Raw genomic sequence first — 17,839 nt, 5'->3', positions numbered from 1 at the left:
GTATTTGTTATCTATTATGTATGATTTATGATGATATATCATCAAACACTTCAATATCAAAATATATAAATGGTTCAAAGTTCTGTGTTTTATTGTCAACAAGTTACATCTACATATATATATATATATATATATATGTGTGTGTGTGCGTGTGTGTGTGCGTGTGTGTGTGTGTGTGTGCGTGTGTGTGTTGTGTGCGTGTGTGTGTTGTGTGCAAGAGAATATAAACGCGTGTATAGGTGTGTGAAAGGATGTGTGTTTGTTTATATATGCATGCGTGAGCAGTATGTGTGCGAGTATGAAGGATCAAGACTATTCATTTACTTAAGGATTCAACGTGTTTTGCATAACCAGTTTCATCTAGTAAGGAGTCCATATCCGCCGTTTCCACCAAGTTGAGCTTCATTAACCAGCCTAATAAAAAAAGGTGTATCGAATAAACAAATAAAATAAAAAAAGGTTGATCAACCATCATCATCCTGTTTTGAAATCGGTATCTACTAAGGTTACCTTCTTCTTCTGGGCTATCGTTGACCAAAGATGGTTGTTCTACAAGAGCATCATTGACTTCGAGGACTTCACCACTAGCAGGAGAATAAATATTCTTTAAAGAGTTGACAGATTCCACAGCACTCACTTGTTCTAATAATAATAATAATAATAATAATAATAATAATAATAATGTTATTTTTTTTGATAATATATATATATATATATATATAAAGGAAGGATCCAATGGCTCATAAAATATTATACTATAGTCCAACCCTTTCTTTTCTTGTTCTTACCATCCTTTACCACTTCCTTGCCCAAGTAAGGAAATTCCACAAATACGACATCACCAAGTGCCTGTTGTGCATGATCTGTAATGCCAATAGTACCGACATTGTTGTCTACAGATATCCATTCATGATTCAATGTATACTTTTTCGCTAGAATTAGAAGAAAGACAGTAAGTCAATGAGAGTTTGAGACTGGAAAAGTAGATATGAATGGACTTACTAGCAAAACTACGATAGATAACCGATGAGGTGGCATTCCTTAAACAAGGTAAACTGTGAACGAATCGATTAGAGAAGAGACGAAGTGACATTGTAACTTTGAAATATTAGTAAAGAAGAGAAAGAAAATCAAAAACAAAAATAATGCAGCGGTGATTTTTTTTTTTTTTAAAAAAAAATAGGCAGCCCAAAAATAGATTGTCAGACAAAGCTGGAAAATGAAACTTATCGACTTGGATATGTTTGAATGTGATTCAATCATATTTAGAATGATTCATCTCACTGGAAAATGCCTTCGATATATCATTATATATGTAAAATCTCCCCATTAGTACTTCCAAAAACGAACGTTTCGGAAAAGATCATCCTGTGTGAAATCATTCTTTCGTATCATACGTCAATATAATAGCTTGGTGAAAGTCATTTTGGAGAAAAGATTCAACTGGATAGTTAATAGAATCATCCTCACTTTAAACACGAAGCATAAAAAAGAAAAAATAAAACTGGTAAATGACATTGCATAATAAATATACAATAAAAGTACGGTTTTATTTTTCAAAAAAAAAAAAAAATGCTAATCATCCAAAGATCTATCTAATCAAGTTTCTTTGCCTAATTGACCAAGCTGTTGCAGGAATTGATGCGGTGATAAAATATCTGTTGATCCATAAGTGATTTTCTTCTTTTGATTGTTAGCCTACAAAGAAACGAAATAAAAGATCAGAATGAGATGAAGTATTTTTTTTTCTCTTTTCCTACTTACAGAGGCCAGTTCCTGCAAATTTTGATATTCTACATAGTTACCACCACCAACAACAAAGACAATAGCTTCTTGGAATGATACTTTGTTTTGACGAGGGGATCGATTGTTCTTGCCAAGTTTGGGATCAAAGTATAAAAAGTCATCAGCCTTGGATGGCTCGTTTTGAGGAGGAGACATGATATCTGACACGATTTTGCTAATCACTAATTCCTTTTTCGTTGGTAGTAAATTCTTGACTCCAGATAATAAGTTTTCGAATCCACCACCAAGACCACCTTCTTTCAATCGATCAGTCAACTAGAAACATAAAAAAAAAAAAAGGAAGAAATGATAAGAGAACTATCCAGAAAAAGAGACAAATATTTTCTTTTTTTTTTTTCTTACTCTGTTTCCAATACTGCTGAATCCTCGAAACAAATCATTTTGAGAGAATCCACTGGTTGTATTTGGATTGGGTGATGTGATCATAGAAGTCATTCGCATAAGAGCACGCACTCTATAAAATAAGTTGAGGTAAGATGTAAGGATGATAAAAAAAAACCTATCTAATTTCTTACTTTTCAATATATTTCAGAGGAGCCATATCACAACCAGCAGCTTCCAGAGCTTTCTTGTAAGCATCCATATCTTCAGGTGTCACTTCTTCAGCAGTGGAGAGATAATAAATGAGAAAGAGTCGCATTTTGTCTTCAGGATTCTTTTTTTCAACATCCCTAATTGTTTCTAGTAATAAAGTTTTGGCCTATCAAAATAAAAAATAAAACTAAATATCCATACCTTTTACTTTTTTTTTTTATATATTTGATTCTACCTGTCTTGTGATGTTTTCTTCAATTTGGAAAAATGTGTCCAATTGCCTGTCTTTGATATGATTCAATAAAGCTGTTGCTACATTCATATGCATATCTAAAGTAGCCTTTCTTGCTGTCAACTCTGGTAAAGCATCAATAGCAGACTTGAGAATCTTTGTATTTGATGACATATCACTATCAAATATTGTATAAAAATCGTTTAGTTTCAAGAATACTATTCTTTTTTTTTTTTCTAGTTACTTACATTTGACCCACGTCTTCCAAAGAACTAACACCACTAATCCTAGTGATTTCTGCAGCGTCCTTCTTGTAATTGTTGAGTTCAATATCAATGTCCTCTATGTTAATAAAAATAAAAAAGTATTATATAAATTATATATTCTAAAATGATCCTTCTTTGATTGTTTTTACCTGCTACTTGTGGAAATGGACTAGATGCATTCTTATTCCAAAAGAAATCCTTACTATCCACATCATAACTACGTCTTTGTTGGTTATGTTCATCAGCCTATTTTTGTACGTAAAAAAAAAAAAAAAAAAAAATTAAAAAGGTTTATTCTGTATATAATGTTATCATTTTAATTCAAAAATACTTACACCAATAGTGATTCTATTGAGTTTCAAAGAAAGCACGTCATGAATAAGAGCTTGATATGTCCAAGAATGACTAAGCATAGGTGTAATATCCATACTACGATCTAAAAGAATAAGTACTATATAATGGAAATATATATATAACAAGTAAGTCAAATAGTGAATCCTTTTTTTTTTTTTTTTTTTTTTTTTTTTTTGATGGATAAGGTTACCTGGTCTTTGTAAATTGACAGAATTATTAATGTTTTCAGAGAATAAATTGGAACGAGAATTCATAACATGATCACGGAGTTTGCTATCCAATTTGTTGGCTATCATTTCAGCTGCATTTCCTCTTGGACATCGAATAATGGGTACCACACCTACACAATATAGAATATAAAAGAATCAGAAAAGATTGCAAATATATATTTATAAAATTACCTAAAGTAACAATCACAGAAAATAGAGAGTTGACAGCTCTATCTATAGTTTCATCAATCAGACTTTCTGGAGCACTTGGATTGTTCAAATGAACGAAAGCTTCGGTTTGATCAAGAGAAAAGACATCAGGGTTGGTACATATAAAATTGAGGTATTGATCATACACCTATGAATTTTGAATAAAAATTAACTTTTTCTAAATAGAAAGAAGAATATTTATTCATACCTGAGTGACGGCATCAGATGTATTATTGGCAATGGTTCTTGTTGCAAAATCTTCCAATACTGGCCGAGGAATAGTTGAACAAAAGTTGACATAGTAAGAATCATACAAGTTTCGGTTCAAGTCCTATGATGAGGTAATAAGTATCTGTAAAAATGAACTTTTTTTTTTGGTTGTCGTTAGATTTACCTCACAAACTTTCTTGATATTATCAAAGGTAGGTTCAATAAAGTAGATGGCAGGTACGTCAGGTAATGAAGATCTTTCTTGATTCAAAAGCCTAAATAGAAATAAAAATAGTAAAATTAATTGAGTTCGGCAAAAGATTGGATGGATGGTTATATTGAGTTTTTACATATGTACGGTAATGCCATTTTCACGAAGATCATTAACACGCATAATAGAAGAAACTACATCTTGACCAAATTTATCAAAAATGAGTACCTTCCATACAGCTTTGTCTTGAAAGACCTTGGCGTCACTATATTCATCCGCGTCCTTTCCGTTTGTTGTAGATGAATTTAGGTTAAGCATAGATGTAATAGCAGCTAAAATTAAAAAAAAAAAAAGAAATAAGAAGAATGTATTTTCAATAAAAGTATAGTATTTTACCATATTGTGCTGATCGTAAAGAAGTAGGTACTGTTAAAGTGACGACCATTATAATATATGTATTTTCAATGAAGAAAGGTCGAGATCAACGAAAATATATATATATATAATAAAAAAAAATAGGAAAGAAAGGATAATCCCAGAATCAAAAAAAACGAATTGACGATTTTGAATCTCAGTCATTTCTCATTTTATTATTGAAAAATATTAAAAAAAATCAATGGTAACATGGTCAGTTGAAGAAATATTTTCTTTTTGATATTCTTTTTAGTTCATATATTAGATAAATTTCATTCGTAAGAAGACAATGGATTATACTTTAACTCTTCTATACATATCAATATACCAATAAGGTACCAATTTCCCAAAAAAAAAAAAAAAAGGAAAAGAAACGTGGATCAATCATATCTCATTGATTTTTAATCTAGTATTTTTTTTACTATTCTGATAATGAACAATATAGTAGTATAATAAGCGAGAACTATTGTTATGTTTAATCTTGGAAGAAAAAAGATCCGCAGTGAGAGGTAAAAATAGAAATGAACATTTGTTCAATTCTGATTGGCTCATTTTCAAACTATTTTCTCCATCCTTTTTTTTTTATAGAACCAACTAGATTTTTTTTTTCTTTTTTCCTTTTTCTTTTTCTTTTTTTTTCTTTTCTTTAGACTTTTTCTTCAAAAAAAAAACAACTGTTTTTGATCTATTTTCTTCCATTGGGTGGTGGTTATAGATCTGTTTTTTTTTTATTATTATCTTTTGATCTTTGTTATAAATATTATTTTGGCAAAATATGTCCCAGCAAACTACTACTGATGCTTTGGCCGCTTTGTTGTCGTTACCTATGGATTTTACTATTGACCCGTTGGTAACACTTCATTCTTCTTCCAATCAACCTTTATTTCCTCTTACTTCTGATTTGATTCCACAAAAAGATGAAGAAGATTCACAAAGTACAACAAGTTCTTCTCCTTCTTTATCTTCTGATACATCATCAATGTCCCAAAAGAAGAAAGTAGTGAATAAACCTATAATCAAGAAATCAAGATTATCTTTGGAAGATAAAGACCAAAAGACAAAAGAAAGGTAATATATAATTACTTTTTTTTTATTTTTATTTTTTTTTTTTTTATTAATTATTTATTATTTTATAGAATATTACGAAATCGTGCAGCTGCTCAAGAATCCCGTGACAAGAAACGACGTTATGTGGCAGATTTGGAAAGCAATAATGAACAATTACGAAATGAAAATGAATCTATGAACAAACGTATCAAACTTTTGGAAACACAAAATCAATCACTTACAACACAATTATCTGACTTTACTCGACAAATTGCAGAACTACAACAACAACTCAAATTCACAAACACATCATCTTCTCTACTTGTCCATGGCTTTTGCGATTCAGCACGGATCGCGAAGAGGTTATTTTACTTGATATGCTTATAATTCACAATCCTTTTTTATTGCTTCTCTTTTTTTTTTTTTTTTTTTGGAAAAAATGTCTCAACTGGTTCCACAAAATCCACCACCCAATGGAATGTTCAACAGAAAATGGAAACCCTCAACAACAAGAAAAGCAGCAATCATGGAAACCTTTTATGGTGTGTTTTATAGCAATGATGGTCTTTATATCCTTTCTCCCTGCAGCGGAGGTCATGAAACAAGCAGTGAATTTGACTGTGACACAAGAAATTGGCAACAACAACAACAACAACAACAGTTTATTACCTTCTCCTATGTTATCACCTCATGTATCTCTATCCTCTGATGATGAAATTGACGACAATGAACCAATGTCTCCTCCTCCTTTGACTCAAAATGGCTTTCAACTGGATGATTTACTGGATTGGGAAGGCCAACAAACTGTGTGATTGGGATCTTGGAATCTTGATGTCTGTTAGTTTTAGTTTTGACTTTTTTTTTTCTTTTAGTCTATATATTATTGTTGTAGTTAGCTACTTTGTCCATATTTTTTTTTTTCATTATCCTATTATTGTTTACTTTTATGCCCCCCTTCCTCATTTCCACTAATAAGTTTTCCTTACTCTATTTATTCTTTTGAAATAAAAATCAATAAATCAGATCTCTACTTCTTTTTATATGACTTTTTATCAACCTTTTTTTTTAGGGAATTCTTATTTTCACCCCCCTCAGTTTGTTATTCTCACCCCCCCAAGCTAATAAAATAGCCAATAAAATTGATTTTTTTCATATAGTTGATAAATTTCAGCAAAACTTTTATATTCAGTCATCATCCATCGCCCATCACCCATCATCCATTACCAATATATTACATATTTCGTAAAGAAAAAAAAAAGACTTCTTTATGCATCCTGGTAAGACTGTCCAAATTGACGTGCATGACCTTAAACAGCCACAATTCTATGATTATGTCAGATATCGAACAAGTTTTTATTTTAAATGAAAGGTAAGAAGTGTAATATTTGTTTTATCAATAGTTCAAGAGAAGTAAGAATAGTAAATGACAAAGTAGTCATCCATCATCCATCATCCATCATCCATCATCAACTAGAATCAATAAAAGACTGGATTAAATATAACAACGTTTATTTCAGACAAACGAAACAAACTAAAGAAATAAAATAATAATAGTATAAAATATATACTATGTGCATTTTTTTAAAAAAAAGGTATTTCGTGTTTTATTGGCTATTTTTTAGCTTGGGGGGTGAGAATAACAAACTGAGGGGGGTGAAAATAAGAATTCCCTTTTTTTATTGATACAATAAAACCATAAACATGAATACTACTCTAATTGGTCGCCTTGATCACACCTTCCTTGTCTAATTCAGCAATAGCTTGTGGAGATAAACCCAATCGAGATCCAAGCACTTCGGCAGTATGCGCTCCCAGATCAGGACCTATAAGTAAAGACAAAAAAAAAAAAAAATTGGTTAATTCTAATGTGTCAGTAATCCATGAGTATACCCAATATATCCTCTTCAATCCCCCTTCCATTATATATTGTTTGTTTTATAATGTATTTTCTCGCTATCAAATATCTACTCACCAGCCCATTCAGTGGATCCAGGAGTTCGTTCAAGACGAGGACTCATTCCAGGAATCTTTGAACGAAGAGAAATAAAATACAGATTTAGTTTTCTTTTCTTTTTTTTTTCTTTTCTTGGTTTGTATAATACCTTTAGTTTCCAACCACGACCATCCTCCTTTGTTCCAACAACGACTTGTTCAATCATACCACGGGCATTGATATGTTCATCTTCCACGATATCTTTGACATTATATATCTTGCCAGCAGGTACAGATGCTTCAGATAAAACCTGTAAAATATCATCAGGTGAACGCATAGATGTCCAATTCGCTAGATCAGTTCACCAAGATAAATAAATAAATGGTAATGAATATATCTATTGTAATAAATCTAAGATTTATAAATATCTTTTTTACCAATAGCTTGATCGATTTGTTCTTGTTCCTTGACACGATCAGAGTTGGTTTCATACTTGGGTCCAGTCTTTGCAATAGGAAATAAAAAAAAAATAACTAATTAGATAAAAAGATGGATTTCATTCTAATCTTTTTTTTTTTTTTTTTTTTTTTTACTTACCAAATCTTCTCTTCCAATGGCTTTCATAAGACGTTTGTAGATACTATCACCATTTCCACCGATAATCACATATTCCCCACCCTGGCATGGGTAAGTATTGGTAGGTACAATACCTGTAACACTTGTAGATGATGGTTGTCGAATCTAAAAAAAAAAAAGAACAAAGTTAGTCTATCTATTAACATTTGTTTTTCTGAGTACTTTTTTTTTTCTTTCTTGATACATACTTGACCTGATCTATCATATTCAGGAATAATGCCTTCCATCATATTCAACATAGCTTCATAAATAGCGACATCAACAACTTGTCCAGTTTGATGACAACCGACCTTTTTCAATTTGTCTCGACCATAGAGCCCAAGAACACAACCCAGAGCTGCATGCATTCCTGCTAACGAATCACCAAGACTTATATTTGGTCGTACTGGAGCTTCTCCTTTGTGTCCATTGATATATCGGAATCCACTATAACCTTCACATACTGAAGCAAATCCAGGTAATGAAGATTTTGGTCCTGTTCCACCATAACCACTGATTCTGGTATAAATGAGACTTGGATTTGTCGCATACAATTCATCTTTCAAAACAAAGTGTAAGAGTTAGAAAAGACAGTGCTATTGAAATATGATGTATATTACCAGGCCCAAGTCCCCATTTTTCCATTGTGCCAGGCTTGAAATTTTCAATCAGAACGTCAGACGTTTCGGCAAGCTGCTTGACTAAACTATATAGTAACAATAAAAAAAGAGTCTATCATCTATATATTATCTTTTGAAAATGATTGTTTGTTTCCTCCTTTTGTATATTACCTTCGACCTTTTTCCGTTTTCAGATCAATGCATACTGATTTTTTGTTTCTTGCCAAGCTACGAAACCAAGGGCTTTGTCCATCATTATCCAAATATCTCCATAATCTGAGAGGATCACCAGTTTTGGGTGGTTCAATTTTGATCTATTCAAATTTATTGCAAGAAAAAGAAAAAATCAGTCAAGGTGTCTAATCAAACTTATTCATCAAAATGAAAAATTGGATATATACACTTACCACCTCTACGAATTCGAGATGAGGCCAAAAAAAAAAAAAAAAAAGAGGGAGAGAAAGACATTAGTCATATGGCCATATACTTTGATTTATACATTTCCTTTCAGCTTACCTGCACCATAGTATCTGTAAACGCAGAATACATATCATGAGTTTGATAGATACACAAGCAAGGGAGACGAAGAAAAAAAAAATAAAGTAAGTTCAAGAATACTATATTAAGTTTTTCAAGTGTATACGTGATTTTTTTTTTTTTTGTTGGTCACTATTTTACCCAAGGATAGATCCACAGAATGGACCAGCAATCAACTATATACAAAGAAAACAAACACCTGTCAGTGGTAAGTAACAAACTAAAACTTAATACGTACCTGACCCAATTCTAAAATTTTGATTCCTTCCAAAGGTTTTGGCAATTTGTCAGAAGATGGAGTATTGACAGCAGTGGAATAAGTATGCTTCATGGTATACAAGGTGGCCTCACTTGAGGTTACAAAATGAAATTTGAATAATGTCGTTTTGATAGATCTTTGAAAAAGGGAATTCATATTTGATAGAAAAGACATAAAGAGAAAGAAGAAAAGGAAAAAGAGCAAAAAATCAGCGGAGCTTTTCGATCAAAATGATTCATTCACTCCACCCACCAATCAACAGGCCATTTGTCAAAGAATACATAATTGCATTGATTACGATAGATTAACATATATAATAAATATTTTCCTTAATATATAAGAGAGAAAGAATATAAAAAAAAAAAGACAACATATAGACTAAACTAGTAAAATGTAAAAATATGTATAATTTGTTTTATTTCTTTTTTTAAGCATAATATTGTAAAGACATCTTCTTCTTAGCTTGTACTTCTTGAATAGCATCCATAAAGTCTTCATGAGTAATTTCAGTTGCACCACGACGTAAAGCCAACATACCACCTATAATTTTTTTTTTTTAAAAAAAAGAAAAAGATTAGTACAAGTAGGTCAACATCATCCTATTTACTTACTTTCTACACAAACAGCCTTGCATTGAGCACCATTAAATTCATCACAACACCTAGATAATTCCTCAAAATTGACATCTTTGCTAACATTCATCTTTCTAGAGTGAATTTGAAGGATACGAGCACGAGCTTCTTCATTTGGAATAGGGAATTCAATCTTTCGATCCAAACGACCAGAACGTAAAAGAGCAGGATCCAAAATATCAATACGATTAGTAGCAGCAATCACCTTGATACGATCATCTGAAGAGAAACCATCCAATTGATTCAGTAATTCCAACATGGTACGTTGTACTTCACGATCCCCAGATTTATCAGAGTCAAAACGCTTGGTACCAATGGCATCCAATTCATCAATAAAGATAATAGCAGGAGACTTTTCTTTGGCCAAGTTGAAAGCATCCCGTACCAATTTTGCACCATCACCAATGAACATTTGTACCAATTGCGGACCAGCCAATTTGAGATATGCTGAATTTGTTTGTGCTGCACATGCTCTTGCCAATAATGTTTTACCAGTACCAGGAGGACCATACATTAATACACCTTTGGGGGGTTTGATACCAATATTTTTGAATCGATCAGCATGTGTCATGGGTAACACAACTGCTTCCACTAGTTCTTCAATTTGCTTATCTAATCCACCAATATCATTGTAATCTTCTGTAGGTTTTTCATCCACTTCCATAGCCTTCACTCGAGAATCATATCTAGAAAAAGGAAATATCCATTCATTTTTTTAATATATCTATTATAGTCATAAAAATAGGACTTACTCAGGAGGTAATGTATCCAAAATCAAATAACTATCTTTATTCACACCAATGATATCTCCAGGTTTAAGTGTAGCAGGATCCACCAACCCAATCAAAGGTAAGAATATAGTCTAAAAAAAAAAGAATAAATCATCATAAGCCCACTATATGAACAATATACTATTTGTATATATAATATGCATGTTTTTCATCAAACTTTACCTGACGTGTAGATGTTTTGATTACCGCGCATTTGCCTTTACGTCTTGAGTCGAGATCAACATTAGCACCTTCTTCTTCTTCCTCTTCATCAGGGTCAACATCTAATAACTATATATATATATAAAAGTAGACATAGAAACTAGTTAAGCCTATATACACACACACACTCTCACAAAATATATATATACTAGTTGTTTTCATTTTACCTCAACCACATTACCAACCAAGTATGGCAATTGCTTGTTCATCTTGATTTTTTCCTTGTTGTCCTTGATACGTTCTTTCATGGAAGATTGTTCGTGTGAAAGTCGTTGGATTTCAGACTTCATAATCTATAAAAGTAAATCAAGGATCTTGAGTGAGTCGTTTGTATTTCATTATAAACAAAGTTGAGAATATTAAAAGCATAAGATTCTATCATTTTTTTTCTATTACCTTGATATCGTTTTCTAATAAACGTGTTCGATTATTGATTTCTTCAGCATTGGCTCGAAGAACATCCTTGTCAATATCATCATTATCATCTTGAGTTTCCCATAAGGATTTGTCTTCTAAAGTCGCCATGATTCGGTATAAGGTAAATCAAAAAGATTAAAAAAAAAAAGTAGAAAGAAATAAAAAGAAGCGTGCGTAAGCATCATTTTTTTTTAATGTTGGTTTTTTTTTTGCTACACCGCCTCTCATTAGGAGTCAAGTCACCCTTATGAGGTTCCGCAGGCACATTCTCTCTTCACATACAAAAAAGTATTGACTGTGACGGTTTTGGAAGCCAGCCTTATTTTTTTTTTTATTGGAGAAAGGACAAAAAATTGAAAAAAGCAAACATATTCTTATTTTATTTTATTTTTTTCTTTCCTTTCCTTTCTTCCTCTTTTTCCTTGTATTTCATTACATATAGATATCATGGCAACAAAATCGGACGCTTTGTATGTTTCTATTGGAAGCATGGGTACAGCACCTCATCAACGACCATTCAGCTGTAATGTCAGTCCTGTTGTTTTATTTTCAGTTCTTGATCATTACTTACGTCGAAACGCCAATCAACAAAAAGTAGTCGGTGCCTTATTGGGTGTACGTAGTGACGATGGTACAGAAGTTGAAATCCGTAATGCCTTTAGTTTGATTTATGCTCTCGACAAGACCAACAACGATATCATTCTCGATGAAGATCACTACAAAACCATGCTTGAACTCCACCGTAAAGTTAACCCAGAAGAACTCATCTTGGGTTGGTACACTGCTGGTGAAAAAGTTACTCCTGTTGCTTCTGCTCTTCAAACTTCCTTTGCTCAAGACTGTGCTCCTTTCAATCCTATTCACATTACCATTGATCCCGAAGCTTTATTCAATACTTCTGGTTTGGGTTTGAATGCCTATACTACGTAAGTTCCTGTTTTTTTTTTGGGATAAAATAATGTTCTAACTTTTTCTGAATATTTCTATATTATATATATATATATATAGTGCCCCTGTTGGCTTTTCTAATGATGGTGACTGTATGTTTTTACCTGTGCCCTGTGATATCAAATACTTGGATGCCGAACGAAGTGGATGTAAGTATACTTTATATGGAAACAATTTTGTGACAATCATCACCTTGATAAAACAAAGAGGACGAAAAAAAAAAGGAATACAAACTGATTGCTTTCTTTTATTGTTTTATAGTGGAAATGCTTGCCTCTGCAAAAACTTCAGAATCTCGCACCGCTTCATTGTTATCGGATATGGATCATCTTGAAGTAGCTATTGTACAATTGCAAGATCTTTTGGATAAAATCAGCAAATACGTTGACAATGTGGTGGTAATTTTTTTTTTTTAAAAAAAGACAGAAGTGAAATTTATATTGAGGATAAAATGGAACAATTGATTCACTATTTGATTGCTTTGTATATGTTAGGCTGGTAAAACTCAACCCAACAACTCCATTGGTCGATATATCATGGATACTGTGTCGGTTGTTCCCAAGATTGATGGTGCCGCCTTTGAAAAGATGTTCAACTCTCACTTGCAAGATTTACTGATGGTTGTTTATCTTGCCAATATGACCCGTACCCAACTCTCTGTAGCGGAAAAACTTCATCTCTTGGTTAACAACAACTAGATTATACATCCGTCTCTCAATTCTCTCTTCCCACACATATTTTTTTTTTTTACACTTCTCATTCTTTGTCATTTTATCATACACTTTCGTTTGTGAACCTTTTGTTTTAGTATAATAAAAAAGGCATGTTTTATTTTTTTTTTTGGTTTGAAATACAAATCAAACGGATTCGAAGGATGGAAAAGGGATATATATACCACCATTACTGCTGCTATTATTATTGTTATTATTATTATTATTATCAGGAAAGAAGAAGTGGAAAGTATCCATCACTTCTATCAAGTATTCAGTTTGCCGTTTTCTATTCTCTTATATTGATACCATTGATATGTTGGTGCATGTGTTTTTTCTTGGAAGAAGAGCCTTCCTAAGGAACAGAGGTACCGATGTGCAGCATCTTTATAATGTAAAGACAAAGCATTATCTACATATTGATAATAACAGTATAGAGAGCATAACAATAGACCATCGTTCTTCCAGTGGTAAAAGAAAAAAAAAACGCTTTATTTGAGATAATGTAATGATGTACGTATGAGCTAGTTATATGGTAGAGTAAATTACACAATTGAGATAAAAAAAAAAGAAGATAAATACTCTATAGGAATAGATAAGAATAATAATGAAAATATACTACAGTATGATATCACACTATGCATTGTATCTTTTTTTTTCTTAAAAAAAAAAAGAACAGGTGGAATGAGTAAAGTAAATAAGAATAATACAAATAAATAGGGGATGTATCATCGATGGAGGCCTATCTAGTTTGAAGGTTTCTTGTCATTTTCTTGATCCAATGTTTCAGCAATTTCCACCTTGGATGATGATTCCATAGCAGCAGGTAAAGGTAGTTCAACTACAACTTCATCACCATTCTTCTCATCAGTGCTTTTTTCTGGTTGTTCTTCTTGTTTTTGTTTCTTTTGTCCAGGACGTCGAAGATCATAATGTTTGATGAAAGCAGAACTAAGAATACCTATAAAGGATAGTAAAATTAAGAAATAATCAGATATCAAAAATATTTCCTTACATCCTTTTTTTTTTTTTTTTTTTTTTTTACTTACCCAGGGCAATCAAGGGAATCATGATATACCAAATCAAACGAAGAGAATCAGCATAAGCTTGTAATGTAACGGCTTGATATTGTACAGGTAAGCCATCACGAACAAACAACGAAGATTTGATAACAGGAGAAATATATTCAGGAGGAATCAAATTAGGTAATCTTTCATTTAGACCAGAGTTGAGCACACTACTTGCAATAGCAATACCAACAGCTGCACCACTAAAAAAGGGAAAGGAAAAAAAAGTAAGAATATAATTCAACGTGATAGAGAAACATGTTTTACTTACAGTAATCTTGAAAAATTGCCGAGACCAGTGACAACAGCTAGAAAGAAGAAAAAGAAAATAGTGAATAGATTGATTAACATTGAGTCCTTGCTGCAATCATGTTATTTCTTACCAATATCTTTAGGTTCAACTGCTGCTTGTAATCCAATGATAGTTGAAGAGAACATACAACCAATACCAAGTCCACCGACCACAGTGATACCATAAATCATGGAGAAATCAGTATTCACATCAAAAAGACTGATAAGGCCAACGTGCATAGTCATGATAGAAGTACCAAACCAAATACTAGGAATAGAGGTAATAACAAATAGGTAAGTACATCATGGATATATAGTTGACTGATAAATGATGGTTTTTGTACTTACAATGGACGATAGGCACCAGTTTTAGTAATGAGGAAACCAACTGAAGTAGAACCAACACAGATGAGCATTTGCATAGGAATCAAGCGAATACCTAATATATGAAATAATAAAAAAAGTCAATTACCACCTAATTCATTCGTTTTATTTTGACTATTACCTGACCACATGGCAGAATCACCTTTGACAACTTGGAAATAAACTGGGAGATAATACACAATGGCAAAGAAATTGAGACCAAACCACCAGTTTGTAATAAGAATGGAAACCACCGATCGATTTTTAAATAATCGAGGAGGTAAGATAGGTTCACGGGCAAATCTGGATTCAATAACAGGAAATAAACAAGCCAAAAGAAAAGTAAGAACCAGAGGGACAATGACAGCAGCTGATTTCCATGGAAATATTTCACCACCAAAATTCAATGCAAGTAAAAAGAGAATGGCAGCTACCAATACGATAAAAGTACCTATAAAGAATAAAAAAAGGTATATAAGATTTCGAAGTTTATATTTATCAATCTTACCAATATAATCAATGCGTTTCAATTTGTCAACAAAAGATGATTTTTGTGTAGGCATGTCGAGGAAAAGGATCAATAGCAAGAGAGCAATGCCTCCAATAGGTAAGCTAAAGAGAAGAAAAAAAAAAAAGAAATGAATCGTTGAGTAAAACTCACCATTTTTTTTTTTTTTTTTTTTGTTATTATTTCTTTTTTATTCACTTACTTGATGTAAAAAGACCATCGCCAAGTCAAATTATCAGTAAAACCACCCTATATTATTAAAAAAAAAAAAAAAAAGAAAGGCGTCAACAACACTAAATTTAAGGTTTTTTTAATGATAATTTACCCCTATCAGTGGTCCAAAAACAGAAGCAAGTGCAAACACAGCATTGATCAATCTATCAAATAAATATTTTATTAGCCAAAAAAAAAAAAAAAAATAAAAAAATAAAAATAAAGTTTATTTTTTTTGTTGTATACTTACCCTTGATAGTTTCCACGTTTTTCTAAAGGTACTATTTCCGAGATGATAATAAACACACCAGAGAAAATCCCAGCTGAACCAATTCCTGCAATTGCACGACATATAATCAACATGATCATCGACTAAAAGAAAAAAAACAATAGTTTAATTAGATTTTTGTGGTCAACACTATAAGTTATTATTATTATTTTACCTTGGCAACACCACAAAGTAATGATCCCAAAAGAAAGATACAAATACCAGTAACCAAAGTCCATTTGCGACCAAAAATATCTGAAAATTTAGCAAACAATGGTTCTAATAATTTAAAAAAAAAAAGAATGTTAGATCAAAAAAGTTTAGTAAACATTCCCACGTTTGTTTTAATGAATAATATTTACGGAAGGCATCAAAAGTAAGAATATAAGCAGTAGCTACCCAAGAGGCAATAGTGAATTCTTGAAAATCCGATCCAATGCGAGGTAAACAGGTACTCACAATAGTACTATAATAAATAAATAAATAAATAAAATAAATAAGATGAGTAAAAAAAAAAAATGAATATAACATATATTTACCCATCTAAAGCACCTAAGAATAAAGATACTTGAAGAGCGAGAAAAGTCATTCCTCTTTTGAATTTCTTTGATCGAATTGCTTTATTATCCAAATCATGATCTACTGATTTTGTTGCATCTACGGATGTTTCTTTTTGATCTAAATTTACATTATTGATTTTTTCTTCCATGGTTGTTGATACTGATATATTGGTAGATGCTGTATTAGATTCTCCCATAATCTATAATGATTTTATAGTTACAGAATATAAATAATAAATAACAAAGTAAAAAGGGGATAATAAATCAAAAGAAGAAGGAAGAAAATAAAAAAAAAAGTTTTTTAAAATCGGGTCTTCCTGCCATTGCTTTTTTATAGTGGCCAACCACGAAAAGTTGGTGTAACAATTTCACTTCCGCCACGGAGGTGTATTTACCCGGAATGAATGAGTTTGATGTTTTTGATCCACCAATAGAAATCAGAATACATAAAAAACAAAAACAAAAAAAAAAAATTGATCTACGTGAAAAGGTAAATAGGAAAAAAAATCAAGCGGATTTTCGGTATACTTAATAAATCTACTAGTTAAAATGTTTTAATTCATATAACATGAAGGAATGGTCATTTTCAATTCTATAGTAAGGCGGCTTCTCGGGTCATACAAAAAAAAAAATCATTTTCTGGTAGGCGCTTTTTTTTTTTTTTCAGGTCTGCCAATGAGAAGTCATCTTATCTTGTAATAAGCTGGTTACGTATGATCATATAATCCTTTGAAACAGATTTTATCCCGAAAAGGAACTTTTTTTTTGTTGGTTAATTATTCGATCCGCAGTATTTTTGTTTACCACGGTAATATTATATGACAATAGATGAATGCAGTAGATGAACTGTCTTTCAAAGCAATCACATTGTAATGTTTATTCAAAATAAAAAAAAAATAGGACTCAAGTTTATTCTTTGCTTACAGTATCATCAAATCTGTATGGAATGTTGGTAAAAGGAGACTACTGTATATCTGATGATGATGATGATGATGGATGATGGATGATGATGATGCTGGATGATGGATGATGAATGATGCTGGATGATGGATGATGGATGATGATGGATGATGGATGATGATGAAGAAAATAGTCAATCATAAAGAATGGGAACCATGATAACGGTTATAGACAAGTAAACTGTAATAGATCATCAATGCATCCCAACTTTTGTTTACCATTACAAATTTAAATCCCAGATTTAAAAGAGGTCAAAACTCTATTTTCCCTTTCTTTCCTTTCCAACCTATGTAAACTTCCTTCTCTTTTCATTCAGACAATGGTGCTGGAGGTAAAAAAGGTAATGTAAAGAAGTAATAATATTGAACAAGGACACCAGTCCACCTTTATGATTCTTTTCTTTTTTGAGATCTCTATCAAGATCTATAGGAAAAAAAAAAAAAGGAATCCGTG

The 17,839-nt window shown here is 31.9% G+C and overlaps 8 protein-coding genes across 8 annotated transcripts; 3 read left to right on the top strand and 5 right to left on the bottom strand.

The window, feature by feature from the left end:
- Window positions 1-113: 113 nt before the first annotated feature.
- On the bottom strand, window positions 114-1,148 carry BX664DRAFT_356532 (glycine cleavage system H protein). Its single transcript, XM_051547894.1, has 4 exons — window positions 1,003-1,148; window positions 789-932; window positions 511-642; window positions 114-414 (listed from the first exon to the last, which is right to left on the bottom strand). The coding sequence occupies exons 1-4, from the start codon at window positions 1,091-1,093 to the stop codon at window positions 317-319; spliced, it is 465 nt and encodes a 154-aa protein (XP_051403509.1). The 5' UTR covers window positions 1,094-1,148; the 3' UTR covers window positions 114-316.
- Window positions 1,149-1,698: 550 nt separating this feature from the next.
- On the bottom strand, window positions 1,699-4,350 carry BX664DRAFT_258591 (Sec1-like protein; the record flags this gene model as incomplete). Its single annotated transcript, XM_051540555.1, has 12 exons — window positions 1,699-2,061; window positions 2,149-2,260; window positions 2,322-2,506; window positions 2,576-2,750; window positions 2,821-2,914; window positions 2,988-3,084; window positions 3,174-3,289; window positions 3,383-3,532; window positions 3,594-3,759; window positions 3,820-3,942; window positions 4,006-4,096; window positions 4,172-4,350. 12 exons carry the CDS (start codon window positions 4,348-4,350, stop codon window positions 1,699-1,701), a joined length of 1,851 nt encoding a protein of 616 aa, XP_051403508.1.
- A 747-nt stretch (window positions 4,351-5,097) lies between these two features.
- On the top strand, window positions 5,098-5,925 carry BX664DRAFT_325995 (uncharacterized protein). Its single transcript, XM_051544131.1, has 2 exons — window positions 5,098-5,514; window positions 5,583-5,925. The coding sequence occupies exons 1-2, from the start codon at window positions 5,222-5,224 to the stop codon at window positions 5,878-5,880; spliced, it is 591 nt and encodes a 196-aa protein (XP_051403507.1). The 5' UTR covers window positions 5,098-5,221; the 3' UTR covers window positions 5,881-5,925.
- Window positions 5,926-5,966: 41 nt separating this feature from the next.
- BX664DRAFT_347261 (uncharacterized protein) lies at window positions 5,967-6,305 on the top strand (the record flags this gene model as incomplete). The annotated part of the gene is made up of 1 exon (XM_051547542.1): window positions 5,967-6,305. One exon carries the CDS (start codon window positions 5,967-5,969, stop codon window positions 6,303-6,305), a length of 339 nt encoding a protein of 112 aa, XP_051403506.1.
- A 786-nt stretch (window positions 6,306-7,091) lies between these two features.
- BX664DRAFT_325990 (CoA-transferase family III) lies at window positions 7,092-9,717 on the bottom strand. The gene is made up of 12 exons (XM_051544130.1): window positions 9,437-9,717; window positions 9,340-9,374; window positions 9,178-9,191; window positions 9,069-9,073; window positions 8,833-8,975; window positions 8,662-8,747; window positions 8,251-8,600; window positions 8,024-8,167; window positions 7,864-7,930; window positions 7,596-7,777; window positions 7,466-7,520; window positions 7,092-7,316 (listed from the first exon to the last, which is right to left on the bottom strand). Exons 1-12 carry the CDS (start codon window positions 9,629-9,631, stop codon window positions 7,207-7,209), a joined length of 1,386 nt encoding a protein of 461 aa, XP_051403505.1. The 5' UTR covers window positions 9,632-9,717; the 3' UTR covers window positions 7,092-7,206.
- Window positions 9,718-9,845: 128 nt separating this feature from the next.
- On the bottom strand, window positions 9,846-11,637 carry BX664DRAFT_383575 (P-loop containing nucleoside triphosphate hydrolase protein). Its single transcript, XM_051549126.1, has 6 exons — window positions 11,478-11,637; window positions 11,249-11,374; window positions 11,043-11,150; window positions 10,842-10,951; window positions 10,069-10,775; window positions 9,846-9,997 (listed from the first exon to the last, which is right to left on the bottom strand). Exons 1-6 carry the CDS (start codon window positions 11,604-11,606, stop codon window positions 9,885-9,887), a joined length of 1,293 nt encoding a protein of 430 aa, XP_051403504.1. The 5' UTR covers window positions 11,607-11,637; the 3' UTR covers window positions 9,846-9,884.
- Window positions 11,638-11,881: 244 nt separating this feature from the next.
- On the top strand, window positions 11,882-13,283 carry BX664DRAFT_325986 (maintenance of mitochondrial structure and function-domain-containing protein). The gene is made up of 4 exons (XM_051544129.1): window positions 11,882-12,424; window positions 12,507-12,595; window positions 12,708-12,844; window positions 12,941-13,283. The coding sequence occupies exons 1-4, from the start codon at window positions 11,946-11,948 to the stop codon at window positions 13,142-13,144; spliced, it is 909 nt and encodes a 302-aa protein (XP_051403503.1). The 5' UTR covers window positions 11,882-11,945; the 3' UTR covers window positions 13,145-13,283.
- Window positions 13,284-13,619: 336 nt separating this feature from the next.
- Window positions 13,620-16,716, bottom strand: BX664DRAFT_378159 (major facilitator superfamily domain-containing protein). Its single transcript, XM_051548813.1, has 13 exons — window positions 16,406-16,716; window positions 16,229-16,332; window positions 16,042-16,145; window positions 15,849-15,970; window positions 15,711-15,762; window positions 15,588-15,634; window positions 15,386-15,489; window positions 15,020-15,328; window positions 14,863-14,953; window positions 14,607-14,782; window positions 14,495-14,531; window positions 14,206-14,426; window positions 13,620-14,117 (listed from the first exon to the last, which is right to left on the bottom strand). Exons 1-13 carry the CDS (start codon window positions 16,621-16,623, stop codon window positions 13,903-13,905), a joined length of 1,800 nt encoding a protein of 599 aa, XP_051403502.1. The 5' UTR covers window positions 16,624-16,716; the 3' UTR covers window positions 13,620-13,902.
- Window positions 16,717-17,839: the final 1,123 nt, after the last annotated feature.

The sequence above is a fragment of the Halteromyces radiatus genome (genome assembly GCF_025201355.1).
Source record: "Halteromyces radiatus strain CBS 162.75 chromosome Unknown BX664scaffold_2, whole genome shotgun sequence".
In the NCBI taxonomy this organism is placed as follows: domain Eukaryota; kingdom Fungi; phylum Mucoromycota; class Mucoromycetes; order Mucorales; family Cunninghamellaceae; genus Halteromyces; species Halteromyces radiatus.
The sequence above is the reverse complement of the archived record's forward strand: the minus strand, read 5'-3'. Positions and strand labels throughout refer to the sequence as shown.

Excerpts from the sequence above, each read along its gene's own strand:
- BX664DRAFT_356532 (XM_051547894.1), bottom strand. The coding sequence starts at position 1,093 with ATGTCACTTCGTCTCTTCTCTAATCGATTCGTTCACAGTTTACCTTGT. Across the intron at positions 933-1,002 it reads TATCTATCGTAGTTTTGCTA|CGAAAAAGTATACATTGAAT; the intron begins GTAAGTCCATTC and ends TTCTAATTCTAG. Across the intron at positions 415-510 it reads CGATAGCCCAGAAGAAGAAG|GCTGGTTAATGAAGCTCAAC; the intron begins GTAACCTTAGTA and ends TTTTTTTATTAG.
- BX664DRAFT_325995 (XM_051544131.1), top strand. The coding sequence starts at position 5,222 with ATGTCCCAGCAAACTACTACTGATGCTTTGGCCGCTTTGTTGTCGTTA. Across the intron at positions 5,515-5,582 it reads GACCAAAAGACAAAAGAAAG|AATATTACGAAATCGTGCAG; the intron begins GTAATATATAAT and ends ATTATTTTATAG.
- BX664DRAFT_325990 (XM_051544130.1), bottom strand. The coding sequence starts at position 9,631 with ATGTCTTTTCTATCAAATATGAATTCCCTTTTTCAAAGATCTATCAAA. Across the intron at positions 8,748-8,832 it reads AAAACGGAAAAAGGTCGAAG|TTTAGTCAAGCAGCTTGCCG; the intron begins GTAATATACAAA and ends GTTACTATATAG. Across the intron at positions 7,317-7,465 it reads TGGATCCACTGAATGGGCTG|GTCCTGATCTGGGAGCGCAT; the intron begins GTGAGTAGATAT and ends CTTTACTTATAG.
- BX664DRAFT_383575 (XM_051549126.1), bottom strand. The coding sequence starts at position 11,606 with ATGGCGACTTTAGAAGACAAATCCTTATGGGAAACTCAAGATGATAAT. Across the intron at positions 11,375-11,477 it reads TATTAGAAAACGATATCAAG|ATTATGAAGTCTGAAATCCA; the intron begins GTAATAGAAAAA and ends TTACTTTTATAG. Across the intron at positions 10,776-10,841 it reads TTGGATACATTACCTCCTGA|ATATGATTCTCGAGTGAAGG; the intron begins GTAAGTCCTATT and ends TCCTTTTTCTAG.
- BX664DRAFT_325986 (XM_051544129.1), top strand. The coding sequence starts at position 11,946 with ATGGCAACAAAATCGGACGCTTTGTATGTTTCTATTGGAAGCATGGGT. Across the intron at positions 12,425-12,506 it reads GGTTTGAATGCCTATACTAC|TGCCCCTGTTGGCTTTTCTA; the intron begins GTAAGTTCCTGT and ends ATATATATATAG. Across the intron at positions 12,596-12,707 it reads GGATGCCGAACGAAGTGGAT|TGGAAATGCTTGCCTCTGCA; the intron begins GTAAGTATACTT and ends ATTGTTTTATAG.
- BX664DRAFT_378159 (XM_051548813.1), bottom strand. The coding sequence starts at position 16,623 with ATGGGAGAATCTAATACAGCATCTACCAATATATCAGTATCAACAACC. Across the intron at positions 16,333-16,405 it reads TTCTTAGGTGCTTTAGATGG|TACTATTGTGAGTACCTGTT; the intron begins GTAAATATATGT and ends TATTTATTATAG. Across the intron at positions 15,329-15,385 it reads GAAACGCATTGATTATATTG|GTACTTTTATCGTATTGGTA; the intron begins GTAAGATTGATA and ends TATTCTTTATAG.